The 23,248-nt window shown below is 42.1% G+C and overlaps 2 protein-coding genes across 5 annotated transcripts; both read right to left on the reverse strand.

The window, feature by feature from the left end:
• Positions 1 to 20,251, reverse strand: LOC116656649 (tripartite motif-containing protein 5-like). 4 transcript variants are annotated; one of them, XM_032489203.1, is made up of 8 exons: positions 12,643 to 12,740; positions 8,121 to 8,604; positions 7,444 to 7,539; positions 6,605 to 6,835; positions 3,070 to 3,098; positions 1,756 to 1,850; positions 1,448 to 1,474; positions 1 to 1,224 (listed from the first exon to the last, which is right to left on the reverse strand). In XM_032489203.1, exons 2-8 carry the CDS (start codon positions 8,541 to 8,543, stop codon positions 638 to 640), a joined length of 1,488 nt encoding a protein of 495 aa, XP_032345094.1. In that variant the 5' UTR covers positions 8,544 to 8,604; positions 12,643 to 12,740; the 3' UTR covers positions 1 to 637. The 4 variants fall into 4 exon arrangements, 3 of the variants coding, with proteins under 3 accessions (XP_032345094.1, XP_032345093.1, XP_032345092.1); XR_004323338.1 differs by having other exon boundaries at positions 1,111 to 1,224; positions 1,756 to 1,857; positions 3,076 to 3,098; positions 12,643 to 12,743; XM_032489202.1 differs by lacking the exon at positions 12,643 to 12,740 and adding an exon at positions 20,121 to 20,251 and having other exon boundaries at positions 1,155 to 1,474; positions 1,756 to 1,857; positions 3,076 to 3,098.
• On the reverse strand, positions 15,809 to 16,848 carry LOC116666461 (tripartite motif-containing protein 5-like). The gene has a single exon (XM_032489205.1). The coding sequence runs from the start codon at positions 16,449 to 16,451 to the stop codon at positions 15,990 to 15,992; it is 462 nt and encodes a 153-aa protein (XP_032345096.1). The 5' UTR covers positions 16,452 to 16,848; the 3' UTR covers positions 15,809 to 15,989.
• Positions 20,252 to 23,248: the final 2,997 nt, after the last annotated feature.

Genomic DNA, 23,248 nt, shown 5'->3' on the forward strand with positions numbered 1-23,248 from the left:
ATGATCTTATATACGGTGCAGTTTTTATACCAGGATCATTTTAAGAAAATAAACAGAGTGTTCTAGTATGTTTTTCAAGGTTTCACTGCTCATATGCGGAGAGACAGGGCTTGAAGTCACATACTCTGGACACAAAATTTCCAATCTTAGTACATGTTATTTATGATATTTTCTCCTTAATTCCTTAAGGAGTAAGGGACAATATAGGTAAACTGAGACACCACTCAGGATCACACTTTAGGAAATGACAAGTAAACACAAGGGCTTTGATAATATATGAAGTTTTTAAGAAGCATCCCTTCCTCTTCTTGGTCAGTGCCAAAGGAAATGAGGCTGTAAAAATTTGCAGAGGTGTTCCATCAGGACTGCTCCTTCTTTGTACGGCAGTAATCACTTTATCTTTGGGTATGGAAAATGATGAATTAAGATTTTCTCTCAATCCAGACATGATATTGAACCAAAAAATATGACACAAGGCCAGCTGAATAGCCTAACTGATGAATGAAAAACATTCAAATGGAAAAAAAAAATAGATGGAAGAAAGATAAATGGAGGGATGGTGCAGATGAGCTCAGGCGGGTTAGATGCATGCACAAGAAGAGGAAGGAGAAAGAAGTGGGTGTGAGTGTAAGAAGGTTCAGGAGCCTATCGAGCACAGAGTCATGGGGGCCTCACATTTCATAAGATTGAAATATGGATACAGTTTCTGTGGAAAGGAACACGAAGAGAATTTATAGATGAGAGACCCGTTGTTTGTGACATTGAAAAATGAGACAGTGAGAGCATCATAGTCTAGGAAAACCCCAATACGCCTGGGAGGAACACTCAGGGAGAGGGGTATCTTTAAGGGATCAGAGGAGGGAGACTGGGCAAAAGCATAATATTGATAATTCTGTAACCCTATAACACAGTAGCCACATTTAGGTTGATATTGCAAGCAAACAGGTTGATAATTTTCATGTTCTTGGGATAAAAGTCTCATACAATTTCTCTGTTGGTTTTCATCACATACCCCAAGGATCCAGGCACGTTTCTGTGACACATCTACCTCCCAGTAATGTTTTCCTCTTGTAATAAATGGGGAGCCTAGGACACCAGGGTCTTGATAATCACCATTCAGATATGCATTGGATTGTCCAAAAGTATGCACATAACTCATTCGTCTTCCATCCGCAGAAATGACAACATTTGATTTACGCTTTGGAGGAATCAGGGTCACGGGAACTGTTGAAAAATAACAGCACTGAGTGAGGGATACGATGTAGTTTTATTTGTGATGTCGTGGAAGGGATCTTTAGAAGAACTTTAAGGGAAAGAAAATATGTTTGTGTTTGTGTATGCTGGGAGGGGAGACATGGGTCTTAAAACAGGAGACCTACTAGAAAATGAAAGACTCTAAAAGTTGATGAAAAGAGGGTGGCTTGATGACAGTGTGATTTCTCCTTACCCCAGTAGCGTTGCACGTCTCTCAGCTCTGAAATGATAAAAATCATAATATTAAATGTAATCAAAGGAATTAGGACTGAAATATATTTTCTCCCAGTTTAGGGGAAGGACTGTTGTGAAGTAGAAAACTGGCAAAAGAGAGAATGAACCAGACAGCTGGTCACTCCCCATTAAATACCACCATATCGTCAGCACATAGCATCTGGCCTCCAATGCCTCTATCCACCCCTGGAAAATTGGAGCTGCTGCCCATTTTCTGCAGCCATCACAACAATCCCACAGACACCCACGTTGGGAAGCACTCCTCACCATCCAATGCTCTCAAAATCTGTCTCAGCTCAGGAGCTCGAAACACTCTCCTTTGTCCCTTGGGAAAGGTTTTTGGCTTCTTCAGAGTCAGGGATCTCACTCCTAGGGATGATAAAAATTGACCACCACACCTCGGATATTTTATCCCTTGAAAACCAGTGACTTTCTATATTTTCACCCCATAGATGCACTTGTAGGGTCGTTCCTAGAGACCCTGAGAAAGGAGGCAATGGATGCCTGATCTTGGAGCCAGAACAAATGTGCTCATGTTCACTTTCCCAATTCCTCTGTGTGACCTGAGAAGGTCTTGATCTCTCAGAAGCACAGTTTGTCCCTTTCAAACTGAAATAATTAACCTTTCCCCCTCTCCCTCCTAGAAATCATAGGTAATAATGGACTCAACAGAACAAAATTTTGGTACGTTAAAAAGTTTAATTGGTGGAAAAGTCACCGCATGGATATGGGTTTCCAGGAAGATGTCAGAAAATGAGCTTGTGAACCTGCCTCCTGCGAGTTTGAGATGTATCATGTATGAGAATATTGTCCAGAGTGTCCCCAAAATTTCAAAGGCTGCTCCCCAACAGGAGACCCTCAGAATAACTTGAGATTTCAGGTTCTCTGGGAAGAAGTAAAAACCCTTCGGAAATTTAAGACATCATGAACACTAAACCAACAGTGGTCTGAATTTCACGTGTTTGTAAAGAGTTTGATGCTGCCAAGTAGGGGTGCAAATTCAGACACAAAGTTGCTACCTTTTCATTCTGGCTTCTAGAGTATGTGACCAAGATGGATCAATTGTTTGCATCAGGGCCAAAATATTCCTGGAGATTTAAGTCTATTTTTGGAAATTTAAATGGAAATATATATAAGAAGCTGGTCTCTTCTATACCCAGGGCAGAAGTTCAAATATAAAGGAGTTTTCTCTAGTTCTGGATGCTTGACAGATAAAGAAGATCTGACCTTCCCATGACAAGTCAAACACCTGTTAAATATGAGAATCCGAGTTAGATAATGACACACAGTGTGAATTAAATATTTGAGGTCACAGGTGTCTGACATTCGAAAGTGTTATCCCTAATACTACTACAGACGCAAACTCTGCAAATTCCCATGACCAAAACTGTCTACTATGGAATCTAGTCCACTCTCAGTATTTATAGAACAATCTAGCTATGATTTGTGAACAGAAATTTAAGATAAATGTGCATCCCATTTTTTCTTCCCTGAACATTATTTTACTCGAATTGGCCACCAGATAACTCCAATGGCTTTCTATTATTTCACAGCCCAAAAGGACCACGTCTGGTCTCCCACACATACCTTTTTATGATGCCATGCACATCCTAGTGAGAAAAGAGAAAACACGAGTCAAGAACCAAGCAGTTCCCCTACTTACAAAGCTTCTTCATGTCCCCACCAGCCCCTGATTATGGGAATAGAGATTGACTCAATGTGAGAGCCGGAAAGTAAAGATGAGAGTGAGGTCAGTCATGCCAGAGACTCATGTGATGTTGTCAGGTTCCCAAAAAGGTGAAAAATGCTTTGGCCATTACGAAAAAAGAGCATGAAACTTCCATATCAGGAGATGAGACATGTTTATGGGAAAAATGAGAGGCCTGTAAATTTGATGGCCCATGAGTTGATTTGAATACTTCATGAGATGATTTAAATGCTGTCATTTATTCACTAAAACTGTGAAATGATGGACTGTTATTTATCGAAGCTTTGGAGTATCAAAGTTGAATACATAATCCTAATCTCCCCCAAACTATTTATAAGGCTTTTGTTGAGGGTACAAGTAAGCAAATGTATTCATGCAGGTATTTTTGAGGTCTCTCTCTTCTCAATTTATGCACTGTTAATGACCCCTTCCACTGTCTTTAATTCAGCATGCCCATATGTGCAGTTCATTTCCAACTCTTTATTTTTATTCAATTTTGTCTCTTAAATGCATATTATTATATTCAGTCGTGAAACAGCCACAGGAATCAGTGACGTAGAATGTCTAATATGTTAGTTATCATTCACTGACCAAATTGTTTCCTCCCTTGTACCCCATTTTCATCATGTTCTCAATATCCACTCACTGCCCTAAAAACTGCAGAATTTATCTGCATTTTGGTCTCTACTGAGTCAGTTTAGTCCAGATCCTTTAGAGTTTTTAGCCATCTAACCTTCTTAATCATGACAGATATTGTTTTGTTTGTTTGAACATATATGTACCACTATATTTGATCTCTTTTACTGAAGACTTACTTCATTCATGTCACCAAAAAGTAGGACCATAGCTGGGTTTAGGAAAAAAATTCTTTCTGTATTAGGGCTCCTTTGTTGTACAAGACAAAACTCAAATAAATATAGAATAAGTAGAGAAATGATAAATGATTCTGGGGGAGAGCTACAACTTTACTCAAACTTTAATTAAGAAGCTCAAACTTTGTCATCAGAATCAGGTCTCTATCTTTCTCCAGTTCTGTTTATTCCACTTATATTAGCTTTATTCTCAGCTCATAAAGGAAACATGAATCTCCTCATATAAACTCTAGAAGAAAAAAGAGCTTCTCCTCCCAGTTACAACAAAAAAATCTGCACGCCTGCAGGCAGGAGCCTACACAGGATGAGCAGCCCATTTAAAAACATCCCTCCGTTGTTTTCAAAAGGAAATGAAATAGTGCTGAAGGAAGTTTCCATTTTTACTAGAAATAGCTTAGTGTAGTTGGAAGTAGCCGATGATAGGGTAGGAGACATATTGTAATCACTCGAGCAACCACTAGGAAAAAAGCTTATAAAAATACAGTGAGAAAATAGGACAACTGAGATTTGTATACTTGAAAAATTCATTTAACACAGAAGTAGCTAGTTAAGGAGAAAGAGAAGAATGAAAACTAGAGTAGCCATAATGAATGCAAATACAAAATGGTCATGTTAAACACAGCCATATCAATACTTGCATTAAATGTCATGCATTAATACCACAAGTGAAAGGCACAGATGGTAGGGCTGGATAAAAAGCAAAGTTCAACTATTGCTATCTATAAGGGACCTATTTTAGATTCAACAACACAAAAAGGGCAAAAGTAAAAACACAGAAAAACATGCAAACAATAATCAGGAGATAGGTCAAGTGCTTATATAAATAGTAGACAAAATAGACTTTAAGACAATAAGTATTATGTGAGAGTGAAAGAGAAATTTTATTATGGCAAAAGGTTCAGTATATCAAAAAGTTATAAGGATTACAAGCGTATATGCACCTAACAGCAGAGCTTCAAAGTACATAAAGTAAAATTAAAAGGGGAAATAGATGATTCAATAATAGTTACACATTTCAAAATCTCACTCTTAACAATGAGAGACTAGCTTATACGGAAACCATCAAATTTATAGACGACATGGACGATACTATCAACCATCCTGACCAAACTAACAGCTATAGACCATTTTACCCAATAATTGTGAATACACAGTCTTTTCAAATTTATATAGAAAATTTTCCTGAACATAAAGTTCTTAAGCCATAAACAAGTGTCAATGAACCTAAAAGTTTTAAAGTAATAAAATATATATGTTCTCTGATTACAGCAGAATTAAATTTGAAATCAACAGCAGAAGTAAAACTCATAAGTCACCGAGTATTTTCTAATTAACAACACACTTTAAAATATCCAAGGTTTAACAAAGCAAAACAAAACAAAACAAAAAACTGCAAAGGAAATCTGAGAAGAAGTTGAAATTCAATGAAAATTAAAACTAAACAATCAAAATGTGAGGAATACAACTAAGGACATGCACTTACATCATTAAACATTGTATCACAAGAGATGGTCTCAGATCAGCGATCTAAGTTCCCACCTCAGGAAACTAAGGAACTGCATATTAAAGCAGCACACACACACACACACACACACACACACACACACACACACACACACACACACACACACAAACACAAACACACACACAAGTATACACACACATACAGAAAGCAACAAATGTGAGAACAGAAAGTAATGAATAAGAAAAGGTTAAAATAGACAAAATAAATAAGACATTACTTTGGTTTTGAAAACAATCAATAAATTGACAAAACATAAATAAACTGACCACGAAAGAAGTGAAACAGAAAATCACCAAACTCAGGAATAAAAGAGGGGACACTACTGTGAATAATACAGAAATTAATGGGATAATAAAGGATTATTATAATGAAATTTATGCCTACAAATAAGAAAACTGAAAATAGACAATTTCCTACAAAAACATACAAAAACTGACTCAATGACTGTGAAAAATAGAAATAATCCTAATACAGGTAAAATAGTTTAAACTTTTCCTATAAGAAAAAGCCAGAGTGAGATGGCTTCAATAATGAATTCCATTAATATTTAAAGAATAAATAACAGTCCTTCAAAAATTATCTCCAGAAATAGAGAAAGAGAAAGAAAATATCAACACATTAAGGGAAAGAAAAAACATCTTGCAATCAGAAGTGCATTTGTTCGTGACTAAGCTGCGTCATGAAGAGCTATCTGACAAATGCTTAACACTGGATCACAGATAACAGGGGCCTCTAGCAAATCACTGAAGACAGTGAATCTTCTCTCCACAGTCACATTTTTGCACTGAACATGGTACATTAAAAAATAAAAATTCCTCTTGTTATTCCTGAATTCAATTCACGCATTCACTTATTCTTATACCCCCCAGATGAGATGCAGGGAAGGGGCACAGCAGGGCCAAAGCAACCTTGGTGACAACACCAGAAAGAACACAACAATACAGAAGAGATGGAAACCTAGGCTTCATTTGTCTCAGCTCTCAGATGCTGAGGCTACTTCCCCAGGCTTACCTGCAGCATCTCCACCATTGACCGTTGCAAACATTGTTCCAGATCTGAGATGAGGTCTCTCACCAACTGGCTCTGCTGGACCACCTCATTCTCAGAGTCTGCCAGGTTACGCAGAATACCTCCTACATCATCCTTCAGCTTTTGAAGTTCCTTCTGCTCCTCATCGTTCAGGATAGCTCTCAGTTCTTTAAACTCTGCCTGGACATTTTGTCTCTCATTTTCCATTTGATGCTTCAGGAATGAAAGAGAGAGAGAGGAATTAGAACTCTCAGGCTGACACTGGGAACCAGAAAAAGACCTACGTACTCAGGAAGTTCCCACAGGGAGGTGAGATAGAAGGAGGAAAAGAGTTCCTGGGGAAGCTGGTTATTGTCCATCACTTTTTCACCATCACATTCCAAATTAATGGCCCCAAGTCTGCATTACTTAGGCCCCGCTGAGCCAAAATAGGATCCCTGTGGGTGCTAGGCTTCACAATGTGTCCAGGATGCTCGTGCCTCCCTGTAATTACTCACGATCCCCTCCCACAATCCTCTGCCAAAAGTGGAACACTGAGGACAGAACCATCCGCCATTGCCATTTGACATGAACGGAACATGAAATTCACGCGTCATCCTCAGCAGAGAGCCCCTGCACACGAATACCTCCCTTGGGGTGGCGGTGTTCACTGGGGGTACGTGCGCTTCTCAGCCCTCAGCCCTATCAGGGGAAGGATGAACAAACGGACCAATGAAAGGACTTGACTGTCAGGGAACAAAGAGGAAGCTATCTCCTTGAGACTAACATCAAGGTCCTGCCCAGATACCTGTCTAACTCCCTCAGGAAGTGTCTCCACCTACCTTCCAGGCAGTGATCTCTTCTCTAACTTCCATCTCAAAGTTCTCAGCTTCCCGCTGCTCCTCCCTCAGCCTCTTCAGAATTGCCTGGAGTTTCCCCTGTGAGAAAAGAAGCACACCAGAGTCAAGCTCTGGGCTTGCTCAGCATCACTGCAGAGGATAAACGGGGGAGAAATGGTCGGGTTTCCAGACAATGGAATCCATAGAAATGAGCAATTAGAATCTATGACTTGGGAAAAACCATGAAGTAGTGAATGTGTTCTTAAGACTCAAGAGATAGAAGACCCAACATCTCACCGACAGAGGACTGATTCTCTTTGTCCTAGAAGAACCCGGATCCTATAGCAAGGGAACGACTTCCACCTTAGCTCACCCAGTGTCCTAGTTAGCCTCTTATTCGGAGTGATAATGAGAGCTTCTCTCTGGCACCAGGTCCCCACCATCCAGCACAAAGTGCGTAAGTATCTACTTCTACCTGAAAGGCTGTGTGCAGGGTTATTATTTTGTAATTGGGTGGAATACACAGACATGTCCATTGACACCAGAAGGTACACACTGGAAGAGAAGAGGCCACAGGCTTTGGGTCTTTGGTGACCAGGTAAATAAAGCCCATTGCCAAGTGGAGGTTTCCCCTCAAGTACCGTTTTCTGCCCTGTCTTCCCTCCATTCTGGTCTGTTACCTGGTACTCCTGGGCAACCTCCTCCAAGAGGCACGTGCGGTGACCACGGTGCTCCTGGGACCGCTCGCAAAGCCAGCAAATGACCTTCCCATCCTCCTTACAGAAGAGCAGGAGTTTCTCTCCGTGGCGCGCACAGAGATTTTCCTTCTGCTCCACCTCTGGGCTCAGCCTGACCTCCCTGAGCCTCTCCACTATGTTGGACACAAGCTGGTTACGCCGCAGGTTCTCAGGCTGGTAACTGACTCGGCACACAGGGCAGCTGCTCTCCCCTTCTTGGCCAGTCCTGGACTCCTTGTTGTTCGCAGTGATGCAGGCTTGGCAGAACGTGTGGCCACAGTCAAGGCTGCAGGGTTCTGTCAGAAGCTCCAGGCAAATGGGGCAGGTCACCTCCTCCTGTATGTTCACCAGGATTCCTGACGCCATGCCAGCCACTCCCCTGTTTCCATCCGTCCTGATTTCTAAGGCTTCTCGTACTCACAGATCCCTGCGTGATTGGCAATATTAAAAGGCATCAGAGAAAGGTACAAAGAAAGCGATATTAATTGTGTAGAAATCAAAGATGCGCAAAGACCAAATTATTGAAGGCCAAAACAAACAAACAAACAAAGAAACAGAGAGAAAAAAGAAAGGAGCTGGCTGACCTGTTAAAAAGGACATTTCATAATAATTTTAAACACTTTGCTCTCAGTTCATGATTCTTATTATTTAATTTTACCAAACAAAAGTATGATCTGATATTTTTCTACCAAGATCCATGTATGAGCCTGGAATTCTGTCAAGGAGATTGATAGGAGACTAAGCCTGTGTGTATGTGTGTGTGTGTGTGTGTGTGTGTGTGTGTGTGTGTGTGTTCATGTGTGTATATATGTATAAGGATGGATGGGATGGAGATGGTACAGGTATACTCATAGGATCACAGAAGTCAGATACCTAAAAACATAGAAACACACATGAAATGAATGTCAGCCCTGAGAAAAATCCACAAAGTACTAGGCAAAATCCTTCAGCTAATTTTCCTTGATGGTGACTTACACGCTAGCAACTGGCCTAACAGCCATAATCAGAAAGATGAGTCTAAACAGAGGATTTTAGTCACTATGAACTGGAAATTCACTTGGAAGGTAATGGCAAATTAAAATTCAGCCACATATCCATATATGTCGATGTGAAAAAGCAGATGAGAAAAATACTAGAGATGCATGTTGTTCAGAAACCAAATAATGGGGGACAATAAGGGATTGTCCAAGAATTCCAAGTTGTAAACACAAGGGTTGAACTGAAACCTCAAGCAGATGAAGGAAACGTGGCATGAGAGAGAGGAAAAATGCATTAGGGAGAGGAAATGAGCTGTTCCTGGAATACAGAGTATCTATCATAAGGTTGCAAATGTCCGTGTGGCTGGTGAGCAGAAAAATGCTGGCCTTTGGTCTCACAAGAGCTACAGTGACATAAATATGACACTTCCTAAATTACATAACATTTAGGGACCCATTTCCAAGAGGAAGGACAATGACCCATGTTTCCCCGTCAGAGAAGAGTGGGGGCACAGCGAGCTGCACACTGGAGCTGTGAGCTGTCAGATGGACCCAGCGTGGACCTGGGAGGTTCAGGTGGGATGCCTGCACAAAGGCTCCGGGGAGAGATGATGAGGGGCCGGGTGCTGAAGACAATGGAGGCAGCAGATGGGAGTGAGCGCAGGAGGAGGGAACGTGCAGGATTGGGGACTGGCTTAGACACGTGGGAACAAAGGACTAACATCAGGCCTGGGGTCTTTGTTGCTTTACAGACAATGTTGGCTTACTCTTCTCCTAGTGTGTGTGTGTGTGTGCGCGCGTGTGCGTGTGTGTGTATGTGTATGTGTGTGTGATGTTTTCCTGGGAAACCTCCTGGGTTACAACAAAGTGGAGGTTGGCAGGCTTTCAAGGTCACATTATTGACAGGAAAACTATCGTGACATATAAAGTGCGTTTGGTTAGGAAGGCTTTATACAGAGCTGAAATGCCAAGGGTAAGCATAGGTTCCGTATTCACAGGGGGCTGTGACTGGTATGTTCAGATATGTCTCTTTTAGTTCCTTGGAAGCTGCTGCTCATAACCTTTACAAGGTAAGCAGATAAGCCACAGGGTTATGTCCCCTGGGGTAGTTTCACACACATATTCACCTAGTCTGGTTCCTTAAACAGCCGAGATAATGGGGATAATGTACCTCCTGGACCACTGTAAGGGCCACCTCCAAGAGCGCACCTGAGCCAGCCATCCAGTGCTGTGTCCCCTGTCTTGAAACTCCCAGCTAAGCTAAGTGAACCTGGTAGTTTATGTCCTATGAGGCTGTGTGCGTGGCATGGGTGGTCCAGTCTGGAAGCCACTCCTGGTGGTCAGTCAGAGGGAGCATCGCAGAGTGGTAGCAGAGTGATGCTCCTTCTTCAACCTGGACTCAGCATGGCCCGGTGCTCGTAGTCCAGGCTCGGGAGTTCTGTAGCTACTCTAGGCAAATGGGGCCGTGAAGCAATAAACGTGTCCTGATGGTTGTCAACGTTTGATGGGAAAAGAAAGACCGCCAGTATGAAACAAACAATAAGTTTCCCTTTACTCAGCAAAAGGGAGGGAGAAGCTACAAAGCTGCCCAGAGATAAATGTACACCTGCTGAAACTCCACACTTACGCCATGTTCCTCACGCATGAAGAACACTTGATACAGAAGGAGGCTGCAGGTGAACTGTAAATGCAATGCAGATGAAGGTACAGACGCTGAAAATAGCCTAGAGGCCGTCTGCAGTTTGCCAAAGGTGGCAAAGATCTAGCTAATGAGTAACAAGATGAGAGGTGACGTTGTATCAGTTCATGACTCATGCTGTTGTCCAAATATTGTGGTGGGGCCTCTGTCTATTTCTCATACCTTTCAGGATCCAACCAATGCTGAGATGAGTCAAGAACCTACAGAGGAGGGAGAGCAGAGTCTGGATTCTGCCATGGGGTTGCAGAATTTATTTTCCCTGCAGGGCTCCAAGGAGCTACTGTCAAAGCAGCTGCAGCACAACACACACAGAAGGAACAGGTCCTCACACATGAAGGATGACCCCCCCACTACCTAAGCAGTGACCCAAGGGCTCCCCAGCAGTCAGGGAGGTGGACGTGGGAAAGAGAGTGGCATCTGCCTGATGAAACATCAGGTCATGTGGCTGCCATGGTGTCAGCTGACTGCACCTTACAAGTCGGTCTTCTGACATCTGAGCTCATGAGATTGCAAACTCAATACATCCCAGCGGCAACACCTAAAGACAAGCTTAAAGGACATAAAAAGACAATTATTATGTAAAAGTCCAGAAGTTAAGTTCATAGAAAGAACTTTCTTCTCTGGTCACTGCAGTAAAACAGGTTGTCTAATCATGATAAAGCCACAACTCATGGATGGTATAATGGAAAACGTTACTTTTCCCAAATAGAATAAGAAAGGGAAGTCGTGCAATGTGTTACCTCCTAGGCAGTCATCTAATTTTGTTTCATATAAACTCCTGACAACACTAGTGAACTGAAACCTAAAACAGTAAAGTAATAAATCAGTTCTAAAGTCCTGTAATAATTGGCCTGACGAAAGTGCACTGTGCGAGTTCAGAAGACAAGTGTCTATAACAACTCATGCTGAGAAGGGGTCTAGGAATACACAGCCGAGGGATCATCTCCAGAGTGAACCTTGATGAAGGAAGATTTGGTCAGATCAGGGGAAGGCGTGGTGAGAAGAGAGATTTGGCCGAGTTAGGTGGGTGCAGCTGTACTGCCCATAGGACAGAGGAGGGGGAGGAAACACAGAGGCTCCTCTCACATCCTTCCCTTTTGAGTCTCATGATGTTGTTATAATTCTGTTTCTTCTGACATCTTTTTATATCATCAACCCCAGTCAAGTAACTCCTTTGGTTTATTAAAAGTTAGAACAGACGTCCCTTCTGGACGTTCCTCCTACATGCCTCTCTTGCTCCCGATCTCTCAGCTGAGCTCTGTTTCCGGGTGACAGATATGGCTCAGGCAGAGGGGTGAGCAGGTTAGCGACTTAAGGAAGTGCAGTGGTTCCCTGGGTCTGGAGGAGAGGACACAGAGAGGCTCAGAGCCTGCCAGCTGTGACAGCACCAGGCTCCTGAGCACAGACAGGCCGAGGTCGTGAGAATTTCTCCGGAGTCAGGCAGAAACACTACACTGCTGCTCTGATAAGCGCTAAACTATTAGGACTCAAAGACCCCTCTGCAATTGTCCTTGTTGAGGGAAAGGACATTCTAGCTCTGAAAAATCAAGTAATCTTGTGTCCTCAGCAAGATGCTTTCAAAATTATAAAATGGGGTGGAGGCGTGTGTAGATTCACCGTGGAGGAACAAACAGTCCCTCTAAGGAACAAGCAAAGCCTTTTACTTCTTCCAACCCTGCTTCTTCTAAGACTCCCCCTGCCCCAGTCTCATCTTCACTCTCAGCAGGAAGCCTGCAGGCCCAGCCTTTTCCCTCTTTACTACAGCTTCCAGAAAGCAAGTAAAACCCACCAAAGCAGACTCAGTTGTTCTTTCTGTGTCTGTCAAAATCTGCCCCTCACAAAACCCTCGAGTGTCTTCACTCTCCGATGCAGAAGTTGTGATTTCTTAGGGAAGGGTGAAGACAGGGCCTGGGCACATGTGTTCAGCATTCACTCACTAACCAGGGAACTGATCTTCACCAAGAAGATTCCCAGTAGAAGAGAGGGAAGATGAAAGTTCAGTCTTGTGGGTGGAGTACAAGCAGGAAATGAGAAGTGAAGCTAGACCAGTGGGAGGCCTCCACATAAGGTTCCTGGGAAATGACAAGGGTTTTGCACCTGAAGTTAGTGGGCCAAGGAATGTATTTTTATTCCTGTCTCCTGTGTTCTCATGGCTCTTCAAATTAATCCATCCTTTGAAGAACTCGGCTAGCCTAGCCATGTCATATCACACACATCCACCTTGTCTAGTTTGCTTACAAATGACCCGTCAGGAGGAGAGAGGAAGTTCTCCTTTATCACAGTGAAGACGCCCCACTGAGGGCTCACCTACTGGAAGCGCTCTCCTGTCCAGTGTCCTCCAGCGAAACTAAATGAATCCGTCCAGCGTGCACTGTTAAGACACGTTAGAGAAAAAAGTTTCTCCAACTCTGACATTTCTCCGGCAGCCAGTCACAGGGGCTATCACAGAGCGCTAGAACACTGATGCTGACTTTCAGAACGTGGATTCACTATGGCCAAAATGGCAAGTTTCCTAAATAAGCAGCCAGAGATGAAACCCTCGGAAGCATCATTTGTTGAGCAATGTCATCTGACACTATTTTACACGTAACGCCTATGATCAACATGAGAAAAATGAATCCAGGGAATTCGTGTGACGGTTATTACTATATGTCAACTAGACTGGTCACTGGGTGCCCAGTTTAGACATTCTTTCTGCGTGTGTCTGTGAAAGTGTTCTTTCCAGCCAAGATTAGAATGGGATCTGTGGACTCAGTATCGCAGCTGGCTTTCCGTGGCGTGGATGGGTATCATCCAATTTGTTGAGGCCTGAAAAGAACACAAATGTGCAAGAAGGAAGAATTTGTTCTTTTTGTTCCTGCCTGCCTGCTTCTGCTTCCGCGGGTCTTCTCCCGTCCTGAGACGGAAACTTATGTCATAGATATTCCCGGTCTGAAGCTTCCCGACTTGGACTGAGTTACTGGGTCTGCACCTTGCTGTTGGCAGGTCTGGAACTTCTCAGCCTCTATGATTATATGAGCCTCCTCCTTATAATAGGGCACCTTCCAATGTATATGATGAGGGTGGATAGCTAGCTAGCTAGCTAATAGAAAGAGATTCTATTTCTCTGAAGAACCCTGAGTAATACAGTAATGAAAAATTTCTAAAATTCTGTTAAGTGACATAGCTGAATTATGAGAGTAATCCAATGACTCAGCTGAACCATGTAATTTCTAAAGCTCTGTGCCAAACAGTGTATTTTCTTCCGCACTAGTGATATTATTATGGTAGAGGAATTGCACATGAATAACATAAAGAGAGCGAGTGTTATTATACTGGAAATCAATGTTTAGAATTATTGTGGTTAAATGCCGTATTATAACAGCTGCCATTTATCCTATATTGTCAACTGATGAATAGGTTATGATTTTTCCTAGCTGGGCTTGGTTAAGTCCATCTCAAGCTCTGATTAGGATGGATAATATGACTATGGTTAGTATCACGCTTATGTTGACGAATAGTGAGATTTGAAATAAACTGATATTGCTGAAAGTGTTTGTCCTGTTCATAGGATTAGGCCTGCTCTTGGTGGATTATGTTTAACTTTGGTCATTCGCAAGTGGAATGAGGAAAGTGCTAACTTTATGATAACGGCTACCATTTTGATGGTGGTTACTGTTGTATTAAATGTTTTGGGAAATTGTTCATTGATTTGAATATACTAAATGAATACTGATAGCAATTATAGGAATGTTGACATGGTAGCTTGTGTTAAAATAATTTGCTGGATGTTTCTATGGTTCATGGAGTAAGTATTTTTATTAGGAAAGAGATAATAGATACTATGTTTATTCTGAAGCCAATTCAAAATCTTAATCAGTGTGAGCGTATCATTACAATTATGGTTCCTGAGATGATGGTTAGTAGAATGATACTAAAACTATGTGATTTTTAGCATGGGAATGCTATAAACCAACATTTTCTGGATATGGGTTTAGTAGCCTACTTGGTTGACCTTACTCTAGAATATGATATAATATGGTACACTGAGAAAGTTGACTTTGTATGGATAGGTTCGATTTCTACAGTTCTAAAAATAAAAGGGTTTTAACCTACATTATTTATTCAAGTAACTCTTTCGCTAGACATATTTTTTTCTTAAGTTTGTGGAGGAATGCCTGAGGTGATGGTGGGTAGTGAAACATTCCATGTGCATAGAGCAGAGGAAAAGAAAGGCAGGCAGAGAAAGGATAGTGATGGTGCAGAGATTTAGAACAAACAAAACATTAACATCATAGTTAAAAAGAAGAAATGGGAGAGACAAGAGGAGTAAGTCAATGACAGAATGATAATGGATATTGTGATATTCTGGTTCTGTCTACTTATCACTTTTCTCTAAGTTTTGTGTATTTTTGCCATTTTGTTTCTGGTAGGAATATTCTCTCAAATTTCTTGTAAGAGGGGGTCTAGGGTTCATCCACTCCCTCGGCTTTTGATTGGGAAAGTCTTTATTTTTCCTTCCTATCTGAATGATACTTTGCTGGATAGCGTATTCTTGGGTGACAGTTTTGCCTTTCACTATTTTGAGAATGTCATTCCACTCCTTCCTGGCCTGTTGGGCTTCTGCTGAAAAATCTGCTGATGGTCTTACCGAGGTTCCTTTGTACATGATCATCCTGTTTACACTCGCTGCAGTTAAAATTCACTTTTTGACATCGAGTTTTGACAAGTTTAGTATCTTGTGTCCTGGAAAAGGCCTTTTTGCAATGCGGTCATTAAGTGTTCTCTCAGGTGCATGGGCGTGTATATCCAGTTCCTTCCCCAGGTTTGGGGAGTTCACAGCTATTATTTCTTTAAAATCTCTCTGCTCCCTTTTGTCCCTTTGCTCCTTCTGGGATACCTGTTACCCTAATGGTGCCCTTCCTAAAAGAGTCCGATAGTCCTAGGAAATTAACTCATTATTATGTCTTATTTCTCTCTCCTCTTCTACTCATATCATTTCTAGATTTCAACGTGCGAGCTCATGAATTCCCTCTCCATCTGGTCTGCTCTACTTTCAATGCTTTCTAACGTGTTCTTCCCACTTTCGGTGTTCTTCAGCTCCAGAATTTGTTCGATTCTGTTTTAGAGTTTCATCCTTGTTGGGAAGGTTTTCCTTCAGAACTTGAATTTTATTACTGAGCTCTGTAGGCTGCGTGAACGAGTTTTGCTGTATCTCTTTGAGTCCTCTCTGGTTAGATCATGGCGCTGTTGAGACTCTTCGCAAAGCCAGCAAATGGCCTTCCCATCCTCCTTGCAGGAGAGCAGGAGTTTCTCTTTGTGGTGTGTACAGAGATTTTCCTTCTGCTCCACCTCCAGGCTCAGCCTGACCTCCCTGAGCCTCTCCACTATGTTGGCCACGTGCCGATTAGGCCGTAGGTTCTTAGGCTCATAACTGACTCGGCACAGAGGGCAGCTGCTCTCTCCTTCTTGGCCAGTCTTGGACTCCTTATTGTTCGCAGTGATGCAGGCTTGGGAGAACGTGTGGCCACAGTCAAGGCTCCTGGTTTCTGTCAGAAGCTCTAGGCAAATGGGGCAGGTTACCTTCTCCTGTATGTTCACCAGTATTCCTGACGCCATGCCAGCCACTCCCCTGTTTCACACATCCTGATTTCTAAGGGTTCTTGTACTCACAGATCCCTGCGTGATTTGGGAATATTAAAAGGGGACAGAGTGAGAAAGGTGGCAATAAACTGATAACAGCTGTGTAGAAATCAAGGGTGGGGCAAGCCCAAATTATTGAAGGACGTAAAAGAAAACATGAAGAAAAAAGGGAAGAAGCTTGCTGATGTGTTAAAAAGGACATTTCATGATACTTTTAAAACTTTACTCTTGGTTCATGGTTTATATCACATGGCAAATTCCATCCACCCTTATCTGTGCAATTATTCTTAATATTTATATTTGCTAAACAAAGAATGACCTGATTCATTTTTTACCAAGATCCATGTGTGACTCAGCTTCTATCCTGCTTTTGTTTCCTGTGCAAAAAAAAAAAAGAAAAGAAAGAAAGAAAGAAAGAAAGAAAGAAAGAAAGAAAGAAAGAAAGATCATCAATATATAAGGCTGAAACCACTTACGTGTTTGGGCTTTCAAACCTACTCTTCTCTCAGCAGGAATGATGCCCCACAGATCAGTGTGATGCTTTCTTACACTTCAGTAAACTCTCTCATTACTTGTTCTTTTATCCCAAAGACCTGCTCTGATGACTAATTTACACGGTGACCATTGCCAACATTTGCTGTACATTTAGAATGATTTTCCTTATTATCATGACATAATATATGAAAATGTGTTTGCATTTACGGTAAGAGCAAACCTTTAATCAAATGTGTAAATAGAGACAGTGACTTACAAAAATCAAGTACCTTCACTACACAGAATGGGAATGAATTAAATATATTTGAGGTTTTTCTTCAGAGGCCTTTCTCCTACCCCACTGAGTCAATGAAAAGCAAACAGAGGTGACTTCATTTACCCAATTAACACCCAGATCAATGGGATGTGTGGAGATGAAGAGATCCAGACTAGGTGGGAGGTTCTGGGAAGTCTTGAATGTGTGAAAGGTGATTTCACCTTAGCCTGGAAATATGTCAGACATTGATAGGAGACTAAAGATGTTTGTGCATGAGCATGATGGGGAGGAAGATGGTATAAGTATGCTCATAGGGTCACATGAGTCAGACACCTAAAAACATAGAAACACACATGAAATGAATGTCAGTCATGAGGGAAAAAGAGCTCAAAATATCAGGCAAGATCATTCAGTTAGTTATCCTTGACAATGACTTATCTATCAACTGGACTAATATTCATAATCAGAAAAGTGACTCTAAACAGATGTTTTAAGCCACTATGGACTTGATATTTACCTGAAAAGTAATAGTAAATAAAAAATCACCCGTATATATACAAAAGAGCAGATGTGACAAATACTGCTAGAAATTTGTACATGTTCAGAAATCAAATAATGGGGGAAAATAAGGGATTGTTCAAGAATTCCAAATTGTAAACACAAAGGTTGAACTGAAGGCTCAAGCAGAGGAAGGAAACATGGCATGAGAGAGAGGAAAAATGCATTAGGGAGAGGAAATGGGCTGTTCCTGGAGTACAGAGCATCTATTCTGAGGTTGCAAGTGTCCGTGTGGCTGGTGAGCAGAAAAGTGCTGGCCTTTGGTCTCACAAGAGCTACAGTGACATAAATGTGACACTTCCTAAATTACATAACATTTAGGGACCCATTTCCAAGAGGAAGGACAATGACCCATGTTTCCCCGTCAGAGAAGAGTGGGGGCACAGCGAGCTGCGCACTGGAGCTGTGAGGTGTCAGATGGACCCAGCGTGGACCTGGGAGGTTCAGGTGGGATGCCTGCACAGGGGCTCCGGGGAGAGATGATGAGGGGCCGGGTGCTGAAGACAATGGAGGCAGCAGATGAGAGTGAGCGCAGGAGGAGGGAAATGTGCAGGATTGGGGATTGGCTTAGACATGTGGGAACAAAGGACTAACATCAGGCCTGGGGTGGCTTACTCTTCTCCTAGTGTGTGTGTGTTTGTGTGTTGTTTTTTCTGGGAAATCCATTGGGTTACAACATAGTGGAGGTCAGCAACCTTTCAAGATCACATTATTGATAGTAAAACTAGCCTGATACATAAAGTGCATTTGGGTAGGAAGAATTTATACAGAACTCTAATACCACCTGGTAAACACAGACCTCATTTTTCACAGGGATTGTGACTCTTATGTCCAAATGTGTCTCTTTCAGGTCCCTGGAAGTTGCTGCTCATGGTCTGTTACAAGGTAATCAATCCTTTGCAGCACTAGGCTTATCTAATCTGTCGTAGTTTCATTTACCCCCATCTGATCTGGTTCCTTAAAAGGCTGAGATGATGGGGATAATGTACATTCTGTACCATTGTAAGGGCCATCTCTGAGAGCTCACCTGATGCTGCCATGTCTAATACTGTGTCTTCTGTCCCACTCTTGGGCATATATCCAGAGGGAATTTAATTTGAAAAGATACATGCACCCCAATGTTCATAGCAGCATTATTTACAATAGCCAAGACATGGAAACAACCTAAAGGTCCATCGACAGATGACTGGATAAAGAAGATGTGGTATATTTATACAATAGAATACTACTCAGCCATAAAAAAGAATAAAATATTGCCATTTGCAGCAATGTGGGTGGACCTGGAGATTGTCATTCTAAGTGAAGTAAGCCAGAAAGAGAAAGAAAAATACCATATGATATCACTTATATGTGGAATCTTAAAAAAAAGACAAATGAACTTATTTGCAAAACAGAAACAGATGCACAGACATAGAAAACAAACTTACGGTTACCAGGGAAGAAAGATGGTGGGAAGGAATAAACTGGGAGTCCAAGATTTGCAGATACTAACTACTAACTATTATGCGTATAAAATAGATAAACAGCAAGTTTCTACTGTATAGCACAGGGAACTATATTCAAAATCTTGTAGTAACCTGTAATGAAAAAGACTATGAAAATGAATATATATATGCATATATGATTGAATTATTATGCTGTACACCAGAAATTCACACAACATTGTAATCTCACTATACTTCAATTAAAAAAATGTTTAAGTAAGTGGTAATTTTTATTAGAATTTAGATGCTTCCAGATGTCCCTTCTAGAAATTCTTCCTACGTGCTTCTCTTGCTGCTGACCTCTCCGCTGAGCTGTTTCTGGGTGGCAGATAAGTCTCAGGGAGAAGGATAATCAGGTTAGTGATTTAAGGAATGGCAGTGGTTCCCTGGGTCTGGAGGAGAGAACACAGAGAGGCTCAGAGCCTGCCAGCTGTGACAGCACCAGGCTCCTGAGCACAGACAGGCCGAGGTGATGCGGACTGATCTAGAGTCAGGCAGAAACACTGCATTGTCACTCTGATAGAAAGGAAAACACTAGCACTCAAAGACTGCTCTGTTTTTTGTTCCTGTTGTTGACCAAAGGAACTTTCTATGTCTGAAAAATCAAGGATTCTGGCTGTCCTTAGCAAGGTGCAATTCAAAATTATAGAAATGGAAGGAGATGTGGGCAGATTCACCCTGGAGAAATAAACAGTCACTCCAAGAAACAAAGCCTTTCTTTGCTTCTTATCCCCCTTCTAGTAAGACCTCCCCTCTCCTGACTGATCTTCAGTCAGGACTCTTAGCAGGAAGCCTGCAAGCTAGACCTTTTCCCCCCATTAGAATAGCTTCCTGACAACAAATCAAACTCACCCAGGCAGATTCAGTGTTTCATCTGAGTCTGCAAACTCTGCTCTCCACAAACCACTCAACTATCTCCATGGACCAATGGAGAAGTTGTGATTCCTTGGAGAAGATTAAAGGCAGACCCTGGGCAGATGTGTTCAGGATTCACTCATCAAACAAGGGGCCTGAGCGCCACAAAAAGGATTTCCCAGATGAGCTGAGTAAAACTGAAAGTTAAGTCTTGGGGGTGGAGTACAGGCAGAAAAGGAGGAGAGAAACTATGGACCAACGAGAGGCCTCCACACAGGGCCCCACGAAATGACAAGGCTTTTGTGCCTGAGCCTGGTGGGCCAGGGACTGCATTTTTATTCCTGTCTCAGCTGTTCTCAGGGTTTTTCAAATGAATCTATCCTTTGAAGAACTTTTGAAGAATAACCTAAGTAATGTCATTTCACACAATCCATCTTGCCCAGTTTCCTTACAAAGGAGCTGTCAGGAAGAGAGAGGAAGTTCTCCTTTACCACAATGAAGACACACTGAGGGCCCACCTGAGGCAGCAATACTGGCATTGAGACAGGAGGGAAGGGGGCAGGGCACAGCCATTCAAGGAATGACACAGCCGTTAGCACCAAGATGGCAGAAGATTCAACTCCCAGGACACCTTGATCCTCATACACTCATTGTAATACATCAGCATGGGAAATGGCACTCCCACAGGCACCATGACAGTTCCAAGGCCCACTGTAAGATGCCAAAAAGTGGGTTGTGGCCCAGTTCTTGGGAATCCCAGCCCCTTCCCCAAAGTAGTTGGAATAATCTTCCCACTTGTTAGCATATGAAGGTGCAGAGCCCATAAAAACCAACAACCCCCATACCTCACAGCTGCTCTCACTCTCCTAGACGCCCCCATGCTCTGAGGCTGCCACTCTCCCCTCTCCCCTCCCCCTCTCCCCTCTGTAGATGGCCAGCATTCTACCTTTGGAATGTGTGTATCCTAAGCTGCTTGGTTACTCTCTCTTGCCTTCTGAGATGGCCCACACTCTGTCTGTGGAGTGTGTATCTGCTTTAACTTAAGCTAAATACCCTCATGCCTCATGGCCTCTCTGTCCTGAAATAGCCTGCACTCAGTCTATGGAGTGTGCATCTCTCTGAATAAATCTACCTTCACTCTCCTATGGCTCTTCACTCTACTATTCCTCTTGAATTCTTTCTTGCGCAAAGCCGAGGACCCTCACCTGATGGGGCACTTCCAGGGACTTGCCTGGGACCTAGAACATGGCCATCCTCTTGTGCCCCATTTTCCTGTGTCAGAATGCTCTCCCCTGTCCTGTGTCCACCAGCTGAAATAAGTAAATCTGATCAGTCTGTGTCCTGTTAGGTCATGTTGCAGGAAATGGCTTTCTAAATCTGAAATTACTCAGCTGACCATATAGAGGGGCTATCACAGAGTGCTAGAACACTGATGCTAGCTTTCCAAAGTTGGATTCAGTGTGGCCAAAATGAGACTTGTCCTAAATAGGCTAAAAAGGGTGAGACTTTAGGAAGTATCATTTGTTGGGCAATGTCATCTAATACTATTTAATATATGATCCCTATGATCATAATAAAAATAAAGCAGGGAAATTAATGTGATGATTAATTTTATGTGTCAACTAGACTGGTCATTGGGTTCCCAGATTATACAGTCTTTCTGGGTGTGTCCCTGAGGGTCTTGTTTCCAGATGACATTAGAGTTGAATCTGTGGACTCAGTAAAGCAGTTTGCTTTCTCCGATGTGGGTGGGCATCACCTAATTTGTTGAGGACCTGAAAAGACCAAAATGTGGAAGAAGGAAAAATTTGCTCACGTACGTGCTCGAGCTGGGATACAGGTCTTCTCCTGTCCTTAGACTCGGACTTGCGCCATGGCTACCCTGATTTTCAAGCTTCTAGATTTACACTGAGTTACTTGGGCCTCCAGCTTACAGAGGGCAGATCTGGAACATCTCAGCTTCTATAATTATGTGGGCCAATTTATCTTGATAAATCTCCTGTATGCATACATAAATATGTATGTATGTATATATATGTATGTACATATGTTATGTGTATATATATGCAATATGAGATATATATACATCTCAGATTGGTTCCACTTCTCTGTTTCTCTGGCGAACACGACTACAGAAGTAAAACAGTCCTCCCAGTCTGTGTTAGGTGGCACCGGTGAACCGTGGTAATGATAATGACATGACTAAACCGTGCCGTTTAAAAAGACGTGTGCCAAACAGCGACTTGCCACAGTAAAGGGTATAAGGAGGATGTTGTAGAGGTGGCAATGCTCAGCATGTCAATCTTAATCCAGTAAGATCTGTTCAGGAACAGGGGAGTAGGAGAAAAGAAAAAGAAAGAAAAAACGCTTTGACTGGGATTTATCACCCCAGCGAGTCAGTCTCGGTGCATCTGCGCCTCATACAAAAGTTGTGATTAAAGAGTCACTTTTATTTTATTTTATTTTATTTTATTTATTTATTTTTTTTTTAACATTTTTTATTGAGCTATAGTCATTTTACAATGTTGTGTCAAATTCCAGTGTAGAGCACAATTTTTCAGTTATACATGAACTTACATATATTCATTGTCACATTTTTTTTCGCTGTGAGCTACCACAAGATCCTGTATATACTTCCCTGTGCTACACAGTATAATCCTGTTTATCTATTCTACGAGTCACTTCTATTTTAACTTCCTCTTCTCATGGGTCTCAGGACATCACTATCATGCCACTTCTGACAGCATTTCACACGGTTCAAACCAATCAGGCCTCTCATTTTGCTTCACTGAAAGTACAACGATGCCCCTTCTGGAAATTCTTGCTACGTGCCCGTCTCGTTCCTGAGCTCTCCACTGAGCTCTGTGTCTGGGAGGCAGGTACGGCCCAGGGAGATGGATGAACAGTTAGTGATTTGAGGGGAACTGCAGTAGACCCTAGAGTTTAAACTTGGAAATCTTGGAGGACTAGTAAACACAAAAGAAGCTGCAGAGCAGGGCAACTGTCACACTATTAATGTTCCCAAACCATAACAAATTAAGTAAATAAAAATAAATAAAAAAGGAGACCCGGATGGGAGAGATTCACCCGGAGAGCCATGCAGAAATACACGATTACAGTGGCAG

This window comes from Camelus ferus, chromosome 10 (genome assembly GCF_009834535.1).
Source record: "Camelus ferus isolate YT-003-E chromosome 10, BCGSAC_Cfer_1.0, whole genome shotgun sequence".
Classification (NCBI taxonomy): domain Eukaryota; kingdom Metazoa; phylum Chordata; class Mammalia; order Artiodactyla; family Camelidae; genus Camelus; species Camelus ferus.

What these genes read in the sequence shown, in the direction of transcription:
- LOC116656649 (XM_032489203.1), bottom strand. Translation starts at nt 8,543, where the DNA reads ATGGCGTCAGGAATCCTGGTGAACATACAGGAGGAGGTGACCTGCCCC. An exon ending in AAGAGATCACTGCCTGGAAG is followed by an intron (nt 6,836 to 7,443) that starts GTAGGTGGAGAC and finishes TCATTCCTGAAG; the next exon opens with CATCAAATGGAAAATGAGAG. An exon ending in GGCATCATAAAAAGGTATGT is followed by an intron (nt 1,851 to 3,069) that starts GTGGGAGACCAG and finishes CCTAGGAGTGAG; the next exon opens with ATCCCTGACTCTGAAGAAGC.
- LOC116666461 (XM_032489205.1), bottom strand. Translation starts at nt 16,451, where the DNA reads ATGGCGTCAGGAATACTGGTGAACATACAGGAGAAGGTAACCTGCCCC.